The sequence below is a fragment of the Anolis sagrei genome, chromosome 2, assembly GCF_037176765.1.
Source record: "Anolis sagrei isolate rAnoSag1 chromosome 2, rAnoSag1.mat, whole genome shotgun sequence".
NCBI lineage: Eukaryota > Metazoa > Chordata > Lepidosauria > Squamata > Dactyloidae > Anolis > Anolis sagrei.
In genome coordinates this window covers 225,028,694-225,047,891 of record NC_090022.1, presented here as the reverse complement: position 1 = coordinate 225,047,891, position 19,198 = coordinate 225,028,694, and the positions used below count along the sequence as shown (strand labels likewise).

At 37.7% G+C, this 19,198-nt stretch overlaps 1 protein-coding gene across 2 annotated transcripts in view; it reads right to left on the bottom strand.

The window, feature by feature from the left end:
• The window catches only part of PCSK5 (proprotein convertase subtilisin/kexin type 5), a 321,518-nt gene that overhangs the window by 172,765 nt on the left and 129,555 nt on the right, over window positions 1-19,198 (bottom strand). For both annotated transcript variants that reach the window (XM_060762183.2, XM_060762182.2), the window contains exon 7: window positions 11,215-11,387. In XM_060762183.2, the coding sequence (XP_060618166.2) occupies window positions 11,215-11,387 (173 nt within the window). The remainder of the gene's footprint in view (window positions 1-11,214; window positions 11,388-19,198) is intronic.

Here is a 19,198-nt window from a genome sequence, read left to right as displayed (position 1 = left end):
TACATTCAGAAAGACAAGTCTTTTCACCTTCCATCGTGTATTATTGTAAAACCAATGAATAGTTATAACCTTCTTTCCATTTGTCAGAAATGCACAACATAGATAGGCATAGTAATAGCTACTTAGAAAAAGATTATGCCTGCCAAATTGCAGAAATATAGGTGGAAACATTAGTGCTACATGCCTTTACAGCTTTGTATTGAAAAGATTGTTTCCCTTTTTGAGGAAATTAGGTTTCAAAAAGTAGGTGAAAAATCTTGATGAATATAGGAACAACTTGAATGAAATTGGCACCAAAATTCTTAGATTTGTGCATACAATTATAGGATCTTAATTTATAGTGAGTTCTGAATATCAGGAAAAAGAGCTTAGAGTAGTCATGTCTAGCTTAATAATGATGTCAATTTGATGGCCAACAGCTGAGGAAATGCTGAATTATACTGTATGTTAAAGATAATTAGGAAAGGAATAAAAAAATGCAATTTCCCAAATCAGAATACTCTAGCACAGGGATGTAAAACCCATTTCCATTGAGGGCCACATCAGCTTCATGGTTGCCTTCAAAGTGTCATTGAAACCATGGGTGGATAATCTGTGGTGACAGAGGGCCAAATGTGTGTGTGTGTGTGTGTGTGTATATATATATATGAACATATTGGTTGATGCTCTTTAGCTTTTGCCCAATTTGGGCCCCCAGATGTTATTGGGTGACAAACCCCATCACTTTTGATTATCCACCATGTGTACTGGGGATAATGGGATTGTGACCAAAAGCATTTGTGACTCTGAGGTTGGAGAGAGGTTAAATGACATTTTAAAGTCATCATATCCACAAGCCTTGTACCTAAATCCTAAATCGATGATCTTGACCAAACAGAGCAATACACAGCCTTCCAGATGTTACTGTGTCACATCAGCTCTAATCATGATTTCTAATGATGAGCAATGCAGGAGTTGTATACCAGCATCTCAAGGGCCATATAAAATGATGTGGAGAGTTGGATTTTGCCCACGGGCCTTGAATTTAACATGTGCTCTAGCAGTTTTGCTCACCAGAAATTATACTGTACAAGTGAAAATTACAATTATTGTTCTCTGTGAGCAAAAGATATTTGTGTCTTCATGAACTCACAAAAGGGATAGAATATGGTATCATGGCAGAAACTTCAAGACAGGGATAGGTGTATGTCAGACATGAACAAACTTCAGCCCTCCAGGCATTTTGGACTTCAGCTCTTACAATTCCTAACAGCCGATAAAATGGCTGGGATTTCGGGGAGCTGAAATCTAAAACACCTGGAGGGATGAAGTTTGCTCATACTTGGTATATGTACATGTGCAGAAAATAATTCATGCAAGGAATTCACTGCAGCAGCAGAGTTGAAGGCCACTGACTCATAAGGTTCTGAAACTTTAGATTAGATCAGGAGGAAAATCTTTCAGTTCTTTTGACAAATAATGCCTGCAACAGAGTATACAGTATTGTTACAGCTATATAAGGTTTAAAGGCAGTATGCCTCTTTGAATCCATCAGAGTTTATACCATGCTTTAATGGGAAAAGATGTCAATCTGGGCCCAAATATATGTCACTATGGGAACCATGGAAGAGATAAAGGGTATCAAATGCAAAGCGTATGCCACATGGAAAATACTCGAGATTCTACTATTGCTTTAAGGGATCAGGACATATCGCAGGGGAAACCATTTTTATTATTTTACTTGGCTTCTGTTTGTGCAAAATTCTTTCATTCTGGTTGCCTCCAGGTGGATGAAATACTAATGTCAGCAATCTAAGGATATTACGGGGGAAAATGGAAGCAGCAGCAGGAAAACTCAGACATCTTACAAGATAAAGTTAAATGAAATTTCATGAATATGGCAGGGCATGTGTATGAAAAAAACCCACCTTTCAGAAGCACCCTTTGAATCTGTAGTTAGAGTTTATCCTCCATGATTACATAGGATAATTCTTATAGAATATAACAAGGATACTAGAAATAAATCATGTTTGTGTCTAGAGTATGTTAGTAAAGTGTACGGTCATCACTAATGAAATACTAATGCTGACAGGCAGGTGCATAGTAGCAGAACTAGATCTGTATCCTCATAAAGTACTTCCCAGCTACAGTGTGGCATATCATTCTTAATGTAATAGAGCCTGGGAGGACAGGCTCTGAAACCTAAATCAGACACTTTGGCTTTTTGCCTGGGTCGGCACACTGGCTTTCTTCTTGTTCCCACTATGCCATTCTCTCCAGTGAGTTGGGTGAGAGCCAAGTTGTTTGATGGACATTAATGATCAGATGTTGTGCTGTTGAGCCTCTTGTGAGAACCCTGCTTGGTGCCTCCCCTCTCATCATCGCTGCCCCTTTTCATCTCTCTCGCTTCACCAGCTTTGGCACTGAAGTGTGTGTTCAAAAAGTGTTGATATGAACAGAAGGCTCTTTTACCATTACAAAACAACTGTCAATCTTCAAAAGGAGGTGGCAGGGGTGCTGAAGAGTTTTGGATTATTTAGAAAGATCTTTAACTCCACCCCCTCCACAAGTATTTGAAAACTGTTAATATAAGAGATAGATAGTGCTGTTTGGAAATCCTAACTTATAGTTTGTGATCATCTGCACTATATTTTATGGAAATATTCAAGATAGGTGTGCTCAGAATGAAGATATTCGGTTCAGTCTTGTACCAATTTAGGATTCTTTTCCAGACATCACTGTGCATAGGAATGTGGATTTTTCTTCTCCCAATTTAAATTATGCATACTTTTAAAGGCATTGTATCAATTGTCTTCCAGGCAAGTTCCTTATTTCTCATACAATGGTCCTTTTGGAATGGAAAAAAGATACTACAGTCTTTTCTAAACCTTTCTATTGTGTCTCCAAAGATGACTCACTATAGAACTACTATGGCATTACATTATTTTTGCATAGTTTCTATCCATCCACTTAAATTTTGTTTTGTTTTCCAAGTTATTTGAGTAGCCCATTTGCCACTCATGTTTATGCCCTCCATTATATTTTCTGAACCTCTCCTGCAGTCTCAAAATTACTGGATGATATCATAAGAGTAGGTATGTAGTTTCAAAAATGCACAGTCCAAACTTTACACATTAGTACAAAGATTTTTGTCAGTCCAGTATTTGTCTTGACAGGATTTTTCAACACTCAAGAAACTTGTTTTTTAATCCTTTTTAAACAAATATTTTGAAATATGTTTTCTATCATTCCACAGAAGGCAGCGTTACAATCTTATCACTCAGGAACATCTATGTAGCCTATACAATTTTTGAGGGCCTTTTCACAGCAGCAACAAAAGGAATTAAGATATTTGTCACTGAGAATATAATTCATGAAAAAACCCATTCTTTTTGTTTTCTGTTAACACATATGATAATTTATAAGTCAATTACATGCACAAGGTTTTAGGGCCAAAATTACGGATTTTGGTATGACTGGTGCATAAGTTGAGTGTCATTCCAAAAAGAGGTGAAAGTACTAATGCCTGCGTCAGGGGATTTTCCGCCTGTCATGAACTCATACCTTTGCTAGGCCACAGCCTGGAAGTCAGTGAGCTGGCCTCCATGTTGGGAAGGCAGCTCAGGATGGCGGACATGATGGTATAGGCAGAGAGGCAAGGGGAGGAGTCAGCTAACTCCTGATTGGTTCAGACCCCAAGGGGAGGAGTTGGTGTAAATAGACTGTGAGTTCTGACAGAAAGGGGGAGAGAAGGATTTCATCTAGCAGAGAAAAGATTAGGATTTCAGACAGGGAGAAGAGAGTTTCTTAGTGAGTTAGGAGTTAGCCTGTTAGGGAATAGTTAGGAGCAAGTGCTTCTGTATAGATTGACTAGGGCAGTCAAAGTAAAGGCTTGTTTACTTGTATTAGGACAGAATAAAAGTGGGTTTATTTCCCTAAAGGTCAGAGTAGTCCAGGGGAAACCTAGATACTCTGGAAGGCAGCCAGGGGCGGCTGGTCAAAGAATCTCCCTGTTACATATTACAGGGTTGAGTGAGGAAAGTAGCTCATGTTAAGGAAAAGATACTCCTTCTAAAGAAATCATTTGCTTAATAAGTCTGTGCTTCAGAAACAAATTACGCTAATGTACCTCTTAGTAGTCAGTTGTTTGCTTCAAATACTTCAATAAACCTGTTTTCTAGTTTACTGTTAATCTGCCTCAGCCTTGTTTCATCGTATAAGGTTAGATCCAGTAATCCTCCACATCTCTACAGTTCAGTGACACAGAAAGGGAGCCAAAAGGAAGAGCCGGTGTATAGGGACATTTTACCTCAAGTACAACAACAAGACAATTCCTCAAACTTTAATTTTGGGGTGGTGGCAGCAAACCTACCATTACACACTCACGTTCCACAACACACATTGAAGTGCTTTGCGACAGGGTTGTGTTAGTGTTCTCGAAGAACCTAAGGGAGTAAAACTCTGTACTCTGATCTTTCAACGTGGTGTTCAGCTGAGAGTTATATAGCAGCTGAGGGAACCCGTGTGTGAGGGGATATGATAGAGACATATTAGTATAAGATCTTCAGCGCTCTGTTACAGTGGTGACCAGCAAAGAGATTTTCATTTTTGAGTCAATGTCATAAGGATCCCCCCGATTTAAATGTAAGATTCTTTTACACCGCCATTTCCCTATCCAAGAATTCAAAAAGGCCAGAAGTAGCACCACAGAAGAGGCAGTAAAAAAGGGTTGATGCTTATTTTAGGTTCTCCCAGGATGGCCTTTATCTTTAACTACACCACTCAGAGAAGGTTATGGTTCTTTTTGATATAAGTTAAGGTTAAGAAAAGTATTCCCATTGACCTGTAGACTCGTTTTTTGAGGTTTGCTCTTTGACTAGATTTTCTAGACTTATACATGAGTTTATAGGATCATCCTTATTGCAGTGTGTGACCCTACCTGTATGGACCTTGGGTTGTTTGGCCTACCTACGGGGACCTGCAAAACCAGAAATAAGGCATGCTTTCTATATATTATATACTGGTTTTACCCAAGAGGATCAATAAAGGTATTTCCACCTGGAACTTCATCTTCCATGAAACCTATTTTCTATAACTTTGGTACAAATTTAGGGTGACAGGGCAGATGAAAGTCGTATGTCCAACCCATGATATTTATTACATTTATGGATAGCTTTTCAATATTTGTTTTGTTTTCAGCAGTGAGGAACTCTTCCTCCTATGCCTCATCTATATAAACAGAGGCCAAAATGGGCTGGTGCACAGTGTGAGGTAGGGAAAAGCCTCCATGAATAGTAACCATTGGATTTAAGTGAAACAAAAGTCCATGGAAGATGCACTATCTAAAGTCTTAATTGGCTCCTATGTGGCAGGAAGAAACTCCCAGAGACAGGAACTAGTAAAAAAGTACATTCATTCAGTTAATTGTCAATCATTTAAAAAACTAATTCAACTACATTTATGTTAGAACAGGACAAATGTAAATATTAAGGGCCCTTTACATTGCTATCTATATTAAAAGCCATTAAAAATCTTACTATAAAAAATGAAATCTATACACTATTAGTATTTACTATAGGGTCCTTTCCATTTTTTTAGTACAGGAGAGCAGAAAACAAATGTATGATTTTTTGGAAATTTAGCTCATAATCAATTCTGTTGAAAATCCTTGTCCTGCTTTCTCATTATTCTTATTGTCTCATCTACCTATCTGCTACTGCTATCTTTAGTTCAATGATTCCTATGCGAATTCCGGTGCAAAAATCCCAGAGTAAAAAGCTTCAAAATTCAGTTTACTGGAACAGATCTGCTTTGTGAGAGAAAATCAATTCTATCTACTTTATCCTTACCTCAACACTTACGAAGCTGATACAATGAATGACTCAGGTTATTCAGTGAGTTTTATAGCTCTGTGAGCAATCTGGATCATACATTTTCTGAGTTGCATTTCAGGTGTTTGAGGTACTTTTGGTTTTTTGCTTCATGGGAAACCTGGGGGTTTCCCAATTTCCTAGAGTAATATAGATTTTATAGATATAAAGAAATGCTCTGTTTTAGTAATATGGATAATTTATTATTGTTAGAAATAGGGTGATCTAGATGTAAACCTCTAGATTACATTGAGGTGGTGCAATCAAATCTAGAATTAAAGCTACTCAATCTAAGACAATCTGAACTGAATCCCAGTTGGACCAAAGCAGTATACTTTACTCTGGAATCTGGACTTTGGCTGAACCAGGTATACAGGCCTAGTTATTAGGTGCTTTTACTGTACAACAGTTTTGTATGACACTTGGAAGCAACAGTGTTCTCCATACTGGAATGCTTTTCCACTTCAAAAGAGACAATAGACTACCAACATTCATGCTTAAACTAACTTATTTCAATATGTTTAAGTGCACTCAGTTCCAAACTGGAAAATGGATTTGGCAGAGGTAAGTTTAACATCTGTATTTACAAACTGTGCATAGAGACAGGAAAAAAGCCCCTTTTTTGTAAAAGGAAGTTTTTTTTTTGGGAGGCTAGTTAGGAGTTAACTAATGGTGGCAGGATACAGATTTTACCCTTACCTGCTACCAATCAATTCAACACGAGCTACCTTTCTCTTTACGGGATTCCAAAAACACAATTGTACTGGAAAACATATCTGGAACCCCAAAATTAAGAACAATTGTGAAATTTAATTTTATGTGATTAGACTAAGTCTGAAACATCGGCCACATTTACACTTAGATTGATGTAGCGCAGTTTCATGGCAGCCAATGTGATGTGGAGCTGATCCAAGGTAATATTTTTTTTTTTAAAAAAAATAGTTTTTATTAAGTTTTTATAACATAAAAGGGCCAGCGATTGCCCGAACAAGCATACATACAAAAATACAAAACAGGCATACATACAAAAACATCAACACTCTGTGAAATAAATACCCCCGAGAGTCTGCAATATAATCAGCATTTTTCATTTCACATTTCACAATGTAAAATGTGATCCAAGGTAATATTAATGTTACCATGTCCTGCATTAGCCAAAGTCCCCCAAAAGTAGGCCTTTGTTAAAGGGATGGGCTAATTCCAAAATGGAACTGGTTGCAACTGTCCCCACTGTCAGCCTATGTTTTCTGGGATGGTAGTCATCTTCTCACCAGGAATGGACAGGGGAGAGGAGGGGATGCCTCCTCACTCCTTCCTTCGTCTTCACAGCCTGTGTAACTGCAAGTGATTGCCTTCATGTAAAACTCATGTTGTGACTGGAAACCACCATGAAGTGAGGGGTGGGGAGACAGAACGGATGACAGCTTGGCATCATGGAGAGGTGGAGGCATCCTTTGGCCTTCACAGTGGTTTGAGAATTCCTTTTGTGGCCCATACCAGGGGCTGATCTAGCCTACAACATGCCAGATTGACCCCAAAGTATTTGTTAGTGTAGATCTGTCCTTAGGACATGTCTACACAGCCAAAATAAAGTGGACTCACAGTTCAGCTGCTTCAGGGATTCACACATGCATGGATGGATTTACAGCACCATTAGTCCACATCTACAGACCACAGAAGTCTCTGAGTGATCTCCCAATTTTGGAAGTGTGGACAGCTGGATCAAACATATTCCGAAAATCTTTTTCAACGTCCTATCTTACATGATTTTTCATAGCAATGATCTACAGGAAGCATGTCTTAATACTGTTCTACTCTTACGTATTAATAGCAGAAACACTGAACTGTAAATGATTTTTGAACTTCCCCAACTTTCAAAAGCAACATAGCAAATGAAAAATAGTATAAACAGACTTATACAACACATATGTGTTTGTTTCACATGGGTGCTTCTCTGGGCACAAGAAAGTAAAAAAAAATGGCAAGCACGTTAGGAAAGGAAGGAGATCTCAGTTTCTTCTTTCCTTTCTCTGTCTGCCTTATTGTTTGCTGCCTTCCCCACTGCCTGGGCATCCAGTTTCTCAGTGCCTTTCTTTACCCCCTCCACCTCTATCTGTTGCCTCTACTGATGCCCTATGCCATTTTTCATATGGATTTACAATCCTCAGCAGTACTTTTTTCTATTAATAAGGTAGCAATAATTTATGTTTCAACCTTTGCAAATACAATCAGCTAATTACAGTTTATTTCACACTTTTCTTTATGACTACCTCAGGGCAAGGAAAATGAAAATAGGAGATAAGAGTGCTTTCCCAAAACAAGGAATGGTCCCCAGAATCTTCTGCCTGGGTCCCCATTTCAATTTACTCAATCTTGATTAAGAGTGCAAATAACAAAAGCTGTAAAATTCTACTACACAGTGTTTGAAGCAGGAAGTACAGTAGTATATCCATGGAAGCAACAATGCAAAATTATATTCAAAGAAGTTTGGCTTTTAAAATCCATCAATGTTTACATCATGCTGCTGGGGAATGAGACTTAGCTGAGGGATTCTGAGTCGCAGTTTGTCATGGAAACAAGGTCTAGTCAGAGATTGTAACCACACTCTTTATTAATGACATTTAAAATATCTATAAAATTTTAAGACCATCATCAACTGGATTAGTAGAAGCCTTTATGCTCTATACTGCTGGGAATCAACTGTGTTCATTTTATCTTAGTTACTTAAATTTAAAAAAGTCTGTTAACTGGAAAATTTGAAGTGAGATGAAACAGAAATCCAGATTATTCTTTCCTTATTACCACTAACGATTCTTTATAATTTGCCTTTCAGGACTACTGGAATTGGAGAGTGAATAGGAAAGGCTATAGCATTTTATTTTTGTCTGAGCTTACTTGTGCCCCTGTGCCCACAAGATTTGTGCCCTTTTTCTCCACTTACCCACTATAGAGAAAGAGAAAGTGAGAAAAGGAAAGAGAAAATTTAAAAGCAGCTGAAAAAGTGGAATGCCAGACAATTAATTGGTACAGTCCTTGCCAAAGTGAGGGTGTATGGTGAAACATCACTGGCATGAAAATGCCTGAACAGGTTATCATTTGGACAACAAGATGCAATCTGTTTCCCATAACTCATTCCCACCATGATTCTGCTGGCTATAGGAAGTGTGGTAAGAAAGTCCCTTTCCTCTGAAATTGATTTTGATCCTTTCTTATCAACCACAAACTTTGCACAATGAATTTTTCACTTTTGCATTGTTTCCCCCTCTACTGCATTCCCATCATTACAGCATTTGCTGAAATCAGGAAAAATCAATTTTCCCAAGTATTTTTTTTCCAAAAGGGAATAGTTACAAACACAGTGAGGACCATTGTCTATTTTGAAAGAATGCACCGTTTGGCAAAGTGGCAAAACAGAAGGACATGGTAAATCCTTTATACATTCTTTCTAGTGAAAGATTTGGCAGGGAACATGAAAAGAATCCTGCTGGATCAGAACAAAGGCCTAGTCCAGCATTCGGTTCCCACAGTGGCCAACTGAGTGTTCATGAGAAGACCGCATATCAGATATGTGCACAACACTCTCCTATTTGTGTTACCAGTAACTGAGACATACTATAAAAGCTGCTACATATAGTACTATCTATAGTCTTCCCCTCTACAGCTATCTGTAACCCCCTTCTAAAGATATTAAATTAATGAATATATTAAAATGAGAGAACCGTCACTACTATATGAGAAATAGATTTTCATACTTTAAAATGTGCTGCGTGAACAACTATATCCTCTTTTTATTGTCCTTCTTGGTACACTTTTTTATATAAAAGTCTAATGATTGTTTACAAAGCACTAACATAAAGAGTAAGTTTTTTGGAACCCAGTTCTCCTGCCTGTTTTTAAAACCCAAGTACTACAATCCAATTGGCAGAATTTGAAGAAACTCTGAGTCTTATTTAGATTATATGCTTTCCAAAAATACAATAAAAACAAAGTTGAATCGGAATGTTAGAACTAAAAGAAACAACAGAGAGAGGAGTGCATATTTGGCCAAAAAATGAACAGGAACTGTTAAAGAGGTCTGTTAGAGTCTTTCAGTTCAAACCCTTAGGGGACTATCTGTATCGGAGACTACTGATGATTTCAGAATAGATAATAAAAATGCAGTAAGTGTCAGGATTTGCTAAAATACACAGTTCTGAGTTATAGATGGTATATGACTTCCACTGAACAAATTTCTTTGCTTTAGAAAGCCTAAATAATGAGCAGAAATTCTACAAGATTTCCCATTGGTGTTCTGCTGTAAAGAGTATAAAGAAGTGTACCTGTTGAAAGGTACAGTGTCACTGCAAAAACTATTTTTCAGTGCTATATTACTTTCTTTATATTCTTCAGAATGGAGGCTGTGCATTTTTTCAGATCACTGTGACAAAAGGAAGCATGCATTGTATATTTCTTTACAGTGTAAATGACATACAGAAATCTACCATTTCACATCATTATAACTCTGGCTAAACATTTTGGTCTGGTCATATGGAGAACATTGTTGCTTTAAAAAGCTTCTACCTTACATTTCTCTTTACTTCCATTACCAGAACATTGAACTACTGTCTCCCAAATAAGCCTGCTACATACAAGCACTGCACACAAAAAAGGTTCATTATACAGTATGATGGCTATAGAGCGAATTGAGCTACTGATCTTACTCCCAGCATTAGGCACAACACTCCCCATACCTCCTGGATATTCACATACTGGCACGAACATCTTCAGATGGCACTACTATGAACAGCTCACTGCTTGAGGATAAAATTGCATGTTTGTTGAATTTATTATCAATGGGCTACCAATTATCTGAAAACTCACAATGCCAAGATGCCTCATTATGTTTAGAAGACAATGAATTGATAACAGAGTCAAAGTCCAACTGTACTTCATTCAGAAAAAAAGATCTCTAGATTTTGCTATACTACACGATCCCCAGAAGCACGGGATTGGTACCTACATGTTTTAAATCTACATTTGACAAAAATGTAATCTCTAGGCATTTTCCAATATGACACCATTATATTCTAGGGTTGGAAGTATATCATTTCTTTAGAGTTTGCTATTATTCACAGTTTTGCATATTCACATAAAATCTGGGAACACATCCATGAAGAATACGGGGATCATACTGTAATTAATTCAGAAAATCTGTGAAACAAGATCAATATTCTCCCAAGACTGCTACAGTAAAAAACAAACAAAACAAAACCTGGTAGCATAAAATGTCTCACTCCCTATCTTTTATAAAATTGGTCAACATCAACAGTATACTGTATGTAATTACAAATTTCATTATTTTATATGCGTGTTTATATGCATGTACCGTTCTGACGCCATTCTCAAAGGCCTGGCGTGTTAAAGAAGCAGGTCCATCCACTGTTTTCCCATCATCATCAGGTCCCCAGCTAGCACTGTAGATGTGTATGTGTTGGGGGTTGAGACTAAGTGACTTTGCTTCTACCATATCTGTAACATCGCCATCCAGCATCCGTACCCCTTAAAAACAAAAATGACAAATTTAATTTATTTGTTCAATGATAAAAATTACAAATTTGCTTGATTTGTTCAATGTATACAGCTGTCCCTCCACAAAAAAAAATATCCAAACAATTTTGTTGATTAGCTAGATAGCCTTATTACCGGAAAAGACAAACAATATACAGAATGACAAACAGTGAGTCCTTGATATTCCTGATATTTGGTTCTAGGACCCCCATTGGGTACCAAAACCTATGGATGCTCTAGTCCCATTGTGACGGGTCTATCCAGGCAAGCCCTGCAGTTCCAAGCTTTGAATGCCTGTCCCTCTCGCCTAGCCCCCTGCTTCCCTACTTAAACCCCTCCTGGATTTGGGTCATGGGCCTCCAGGGTGGCCCATGGAGGCCCATGATACACATTTATTTTACATTTAGTTCCTTTAAAGGTAAACATGACACTATATATTCCAAGCTTAAAGAAGCCAGCTGTTTTATTTTCATAATTTACAGAATGGTTGTTGCTAACATACAACAATAATATTCAAACTGGACTTTGTTAGAGTTTTACTTCAGTACAAATTTACTTCCCCTGACTCTCACAGCTGACTTATTCAACTATCTTTCCCTTACTATCTTGAACGGTCACCAATGAACTCCCTTCTTTTTTAAAAAAATGACCTTTTCATTCACAAAAGACCCTCCAAGAAAACTAACATTAGTATGTTCCTTATCACAAAAACAGCACGAGAGGATTACCAGGTCAAATAAAAAAAAACACATGAAAACAAGTAAATGTCCTTGGAGGCATTATAACAGATGCAATCCAGGCATAATATGGACACCATGAAGTCCATTCACCCCTGCCCTCACTCATTTGGCCCATACAGATGGGCCCAAAGTATTGGGATATACAGCAGAACTTCTGAAGATCTTAATTTTCTAGCAGATTCATATAGAGCTGCTATTCTCAAAGTGTGTTCTGTGGAGCTCTTGGGGCCCCATGAAGCATACTGAGGAGCTCCACAGTTCCCTCCTCCTCCTCCAAGATTTCCCTCTTCTTTTCTGCTTCTCCCCTTCCCACACCTCCCTTGCTTCCAAAAGTCTTTTTAACCTGCCTGCCTCTCCCCCAAAAGCCTTTTCTCTCAGCCCCCTTATTGATTGTGCTTTTCTTGCATGGCAGAAGGGGGTTGGACTGGATGACCCCCGGGGTCTTCCACTGAAATACTGTTAGGTTTATGTTGGTCAAACAATTTGCCCATGCCTGATATATACAAGTTATATATAATATAATATATAAAGATTATTGGGGCTCCACAAGAAACGTTTGCTTCATAAAAGGATCAGTGGCTAAAAAAGTTTAAGACCCTCTGATATAGGGGAAAGTCATCTTACAGATATCTTGGATCCAAATAATGTAGGACTTTGTAGGCCAAAGCAGCAACTGTAATTGATCTTCAAAACAAATTGGAAGGAAAATCCACCCTGAAACTATAGTTGCCTTTTCTGTGCAGGAACTGACAGTGCCAGCTAACAGCTACTCTTAATTCCTCCCTACAGAACTACAATATCTACTACAGAGATATTGTAGTAGAATTAAATTGGTGAGTGTCTGGTCATTTTGGCACCAACCTGCCAACATAAAATTCAGGGAATTACATTAAGGTTCCTAGTCGGGAGAGCATCAAGAGACCCAATGAGAATGAAATTGAAAATCATAGTGGTAAGATGACTGGACAAAATATAAACGTAAGTCTGCAGCTCTATTTCTAATATTTACCTTGATTCAAATAATAATACTAACATTCCATATTTGGATCTATGATAATTGACTGTCCTCTTCATAAAATAGTTTATATTATTGTAGATATTTAAAGTCTCGGCAGAATAGACAGAAAAATGTCTTGGCAACCCACACTATTTTTTCTTTTCTTTTAATAAATACACTTCTATTTATAAACCAAATTAGCATCTTTTAATTGAAAAACACAACAGCTTTGTTCCTCTCTTCGGTATAAATTAGCTTGAATGTTTATCCAGTTTTTAAACTTCCAATTAACACACTGCTTTGCTGTTCTGTTGGTAAAACTCTACTTTCTCTATCAACCCCTACCTCCAATTCTAATTGATTTGAAACTGCATGAACACCCTGTGAAGTTCACACAAAACATTGTTCTTGCTTTGGGAGATAATAACTGTCCAAATACTGATCTCGCCATGAACTAAAAAAGGGATTATCCACCATTTCAGGTTTTTTATATTTTAGTGTAAGAATGAATATTCCCAGAAGAATGTCTAGAAAGTGATCTGCTGTGGAAGCTAAATGTAAAAAACTGCTGTTTGGTAGTTGATTGGTCTGTGCTGCCTGATCTGGCAGTGATATTCCAAAGTCTCAAGAAAAGAGCTTTCCAAGCACTGCTATATGAAATCTTCTCCAGAGTGCAGTCTGACAAACTAGCAGTACAGAGAGCCAGTGCAGCTTGTGAACCATTAACTACTACTTTCCTACAGTCTTATGTAGCCAAATCTTTGCACAAAAATTCAAGATATGAACAAATTTTCCACTTGTGTGCATAATTCTTCCAGTTCTCCTTTGAAGCAGGAAATAGGGGTGTGGAAATCCATACTTTTTTTTGTTCTGTTTTCATTTGAATTTTGTGTGCCCCTCCTTCTGTTTTCGAGAAGATTCCGGGAGATTAGGAGAGCGGTCATTCAGATTCATACTTTGGAACCCTGAATTCTGTTTCAGGAAGAATCTTTCCAAAAAACAGAACAGGGGAGGGGGGCATCCGAAAACAGAACAGAATTCTGTGCAATTCCACACAAACCTAGTAGGAAGGAATACAGTCCAGGGGCCCTTTCACAATTTTTTAAAAATACTTTTTATTAGTGGATTTTTTTTTTACATCAGTAAAACCAGGGAAAGTGGGGATGGCGGTATGGGGGGGGGGACTATCTATATCTATCTATCTATCTTTCTTTCTATCTATATATAAACAAACTAGGATAGGGAAAGGAAAAAAGGGGGAGGCGTATCTTCTTCCATTTCTCTTCATAGCGGAATTCTCTGGTTATATCTCTTGTTTGCTAAACTTGCGTTTTTCTTCGGATTTTCCCCCGGTGGTGGTCCATCTTCTGTATATATCCTATGTGTATATATATTTTTGCCCCCATACAGCCACAGACATTGTATATATACATACATTCACCTGGTTCCACTTCTTAAATTAGTAATTTCACTTTATTTTCTTTTAGCCATATCTTCAATGGAGTCCAGTCTGTCATCTTCATTGGTTTACTTTGTATCTTTGATAATAGATATGTTAGTTTATCCATATTCATTGTGTCAAAGATTTTCTTTATCCAGTCCTCTATTTGGGGTGTTGTTTTTAATTTCCATAGTTTTGCATAGTTTAGTCTCGCAGCCATGGTCATGTAAACAAACAATTTATCCTCTTTGATGTTCCATTGAGTATTTGTAAATCCTAGAAGAAAGTAGTCTGGTTTGAAAAGGACCCTTTTCTTTATTACTTTCTGACAAATGTCGTGGATTTCTTTCCAATATATATATTTCTTTCCAATATATATATTTCACAATTCCAGGGGTCCTTTCACAATTGTAGCACTATGTTTTTACTTTTACTGCCACGCCAACTACCTATGAAATCCTGAGGTTTGTAGTTTGGTCAGAGAGAAGCGCTAAGTCTCTCAGAATAAACATTCTAAATACCAATCTGTAAACTCTGGATCCTAGCATTCCATAGGTTATTGCCATTATAGTTAAAATGGAACCACAGAGTACATATGATGAACATACGTAATTGTTTATATGTACATACCCATACAAATACACACACACATATACACATACATAATTGTGACAGGGAGTCCCTGTCACTGCAGTTTACTACAGCTGTTGCATCCTAGCACTGAATACCCTTTCACCCAGCACCACACCAGAGTCCAGTGATCCAATAAGAAAATGTTTATTAAAGAAAGAATATAAAAAGGGGAAAGGAGCAAATCCAGCAGAGTTAGTACATATATAAAATGCAATTCTCAAAAGGAGCTAGAGATCAATAGCAGCAATCCAAAAATGTCAAGAAATCCAAAATCACAGAATTAATCCAAAGGTATAACCAAGATCATAAAACAGAAATCTTGACAATATATAAACCAAGAACTGAGATTCATAAACAGGAGACCAATCTTGGTTAGCAAAATTGTCTCCTCTGAAAGGTCTGAAAGAAAACCACTTAATTTAAGCCCTCCAAGCCACTCATGACATCATGCCCGACACATCTGGATTCCTGGGTCTTATCTTGAATTTTCTGAGAAAATCTTGATTGCGGGCTTTTTACACCCTGCTTTCTCAGGTCTAATCTATTCTCCCTTGAAAACTCCCCATCTTCCTTTTCTCAAGAGAACTGATACTTTCATTTCCCCCAATTGCCTGGGAATGAGCTGAAAACATCCAAAACATCATCCTCGTCTGCCTGCAATTCCCTTCGATCACTCACAGATTCCTACTTTGAAACCCATCATCCCCCTCATCTTCTGAACATTCAGAAAAATCCTCTGATGCTTGCCAGACTACAACAACAGCATCCAATGGAGGGCCACAGGTTGTGCAGGACTAATTCATCTGCTTCACTGTAACTACACTTCATTAATGTCCTACAAAATAACTTGATACAAATATCTATATCCAGATCTCCTTAATATTCTCCAAAATAACCTACTGAAACCATTTATCATTTGCAGGAAGCAAAGACAGCAAATCCTGTCTGATCTTGGAAGCTAAGCTGGGCCCAGCCCTTGCCAGTGCTTGGATGGGAGAATGCTAACAAATACTAAATACTGTAGGGCACAACCCCTACAAGAAGAGTGATGACAGGGCTCTAGCCCGGGGACCCAGGAGCAAGGCCCCCTGGTGTGATGGACTAGCCAACTAAGTGAGATGAACAGAAGATTAAAATGGTCTTCACAAAATATTGACTCTTGTTTTGTCCATTCAACTAAAATTAATTATTTTATACAACACATTACATTGTCCTCTCATTATAATGAGTTTTTCTTCCATCTTTGTGATTTATTGCCATCCACACTCTTATTTATGCCAATGGACAACATGTGCTTATTTTGATATATTTAAAACTATATTTAAAGTAGTGCACCTTAAAGTGGTGCACAATGTGCACCTTTGCATGACTGTGTATCCCTGCCATCATGCAAAACATGTGCTTCCCTTCCCTCCCCCCTGTGTGAACTGCTCGAGTGCACATGAGCCTTTTAAAAGCTCAAACAGGTGATGAGCTGATAGGGCTGTCAAAACATGGAGCCATGACCACACAGGAGACTCACAGGAAGCAGAATGGGAGAGCAATTAAGATTCTCTGAAACTCTTTCTTTTCAACTTTATAATAAAGAGAGATTGAAGGAACAATTGGGGGAAGAGAGTGATCCAACTGAAGATTTTTTTAAACAAAAATCATTCAGTTATATGCTGGATCTTAGATGTACACATGCAAATATGCTTGTGTTTACATGAAGATATTCACATGTACACGTATGAGGTCCAGTGCACAACAGAATGATTTTTTTCACCAGATGTCCGCTGTCTGCTCTCCATCTTAATCCACTTCAAGGGAGGGCTGTAAGGACTGTGAAGGACTATTTACCAGGACTGCGTGGACCTGCTGTCAGGTCCAGGGATTTTTTTGCCTCAGTTGCCAGTTGTGGATTTTGGCACTGTCTGGAAGCACCCTCACTGAATAATTTAACTAATCCCAGTATAAAACAAAAAGGGAAGAAAAATAGCCATAGGACAGAACTTTTAAGACTCTATGTGTCTCTATGTCTTCAAGTCACCTATTTACTAAGGGATGTCATTAGGTTTTCTTAGGCAAGTAATACTCAGAGATAGTTTCGCTACTTCTTCTGAAATATAGCATATAAAGCATTTTAAATAGAGCTTCTTAGATATAGCCTACTGTTTTATAACTTCCTTAGCCTGTTTCCCATCCAAGTAATAACCAGGGCTGACCTGGCTTAGTTTCTAAGATCAGGTAGAATTTGATCACAACCTTTAAGACTAGCTGGTTTTTATTTAAGCATGAACTTTCTTGGATATAAATCCAGTTCTTCAGATTGTGATATTAAGATTTTAGGTATAAAGCATATTTACACAGTTGTGTGAGTGGAGTAGAAATGTAAAAGGATCCAGAAAATGCAAATTATGTCCCTTAACCCAATTTTTAAAAGGCTGTGTAAGGCAATATATGCCTTTCAGATCTTTATCGTATTCATTTGAATGAAGGTAAAAGTGTGACACTAAAAGTCAATTCCCTGGGTTCAATGCTTTCATAAAGGATTCCTTTTGTTCTATGTGTAGTAGAGAAAGAACTTTTGTATTAATATGCATAGTGTGCCATAAAGCTATATCTTTCTTCATACCCCTGCTAATTAATTGGAATGTGTGAATATAAGTCAATCCACTTGTTTCTCTTCCTAATCTTCCTTCCTAATTTTCTTGTACTAGGACTTTGGCTTGTAAATCCCTTGCTGTATTTCTAGGAAGTTTGGGATGTTCTAAATCTTTTTTTTTGTATGGCCACTTCTAATGGCAGATTGTTGTCTTATTAATCCTCTCATGTTGAAACTGTTCCATTTGTCAAATGTAGACTGAAGAGGAACATTGGTAGCATAGGATGGTATGTAGCACATTGGAGGAAGAGCAAGTCAATGCACTTTTAATGGTGTGAGTGATGTTATTGATTCCTGTAATATTGATCCAAGAGTAGATGTGGGGACAAAGTTGGCATCTTGGGTTGTCGAAGGGTCTTGTTCCTGTATTGCCATCTATGTTATGTATCTTTGCAATAAGTGAGTCATTATTTATGATTTGCAGGTTGTCCGTAGGCCAGTAACAGCCTTCTTCCAAGAGTTTGTCAGGAGACTGTGTTATTCTCCAGGATTAATTATGCATTTGACTGGTCTCAGCTGGGAAATGTAGGTGACAACTAGGAATCTTTTGTCATTTTGTGTCTTTGATATATCTTGTAACAGATGGTTTCTGGGTATTAATACTAACTAACTTGTTGATATGTTTCTTTGCTTCTTTAGGTAGGTATTGTTGTTTGAGAAAGGTCTATTGGAAATCCAAGCATACTGTGCCTCTTTCTTGTGGGTCTGAGCAGATGCAATAGTGTTAAAGGATTTAGCTGTAAACAATAGTTTTGTTGGTGTTCTGGGCCCAGAGATCAATACACAGTGCTGTCTTCCTCCCATACAACGCAGTTTTGTGCCTCTGAAATGCCAATTTACAGTGGTTGCCAAAGATATGTAATTTTTCCACTAGGTTGCTTAATTCAGAATTTTTTGTGTAAGAAAAGTGTTTTTTCCTTCGGTTTTTGAAACCAAATCACAATTTGGAACATAGTCTGTGCAAAAAACACAGAGATTTCTTTTCTGCATAGAAAACAATATTTTCTGCAGGAAACTGCTATTTTCTGTGCAAAGCAACAATGTATGAATTTTGCCCAAAATGATTCTCAAACTGAATTTTTTGTCAGTCTAGGGGACCTTACACAAAGTCATATAATCTAACCCACAATATCTGCTTTGAACTGGGTTATCTGAGTCCACACTGCCATACAATCCAGTTCAATGTGGATTTTACACAACCGTGTGGAAGGGGCCCAGGATTCTTCTTGTAAGGGTTTCCACAGCATGTAAAAAGCATGTTTTACAACAATTTCTCAAATATTTGGAATGCCCTAAGCTATTACGCATTTTGAAACATTAGGAAGTTGTAATTAACAGAGAATGTAT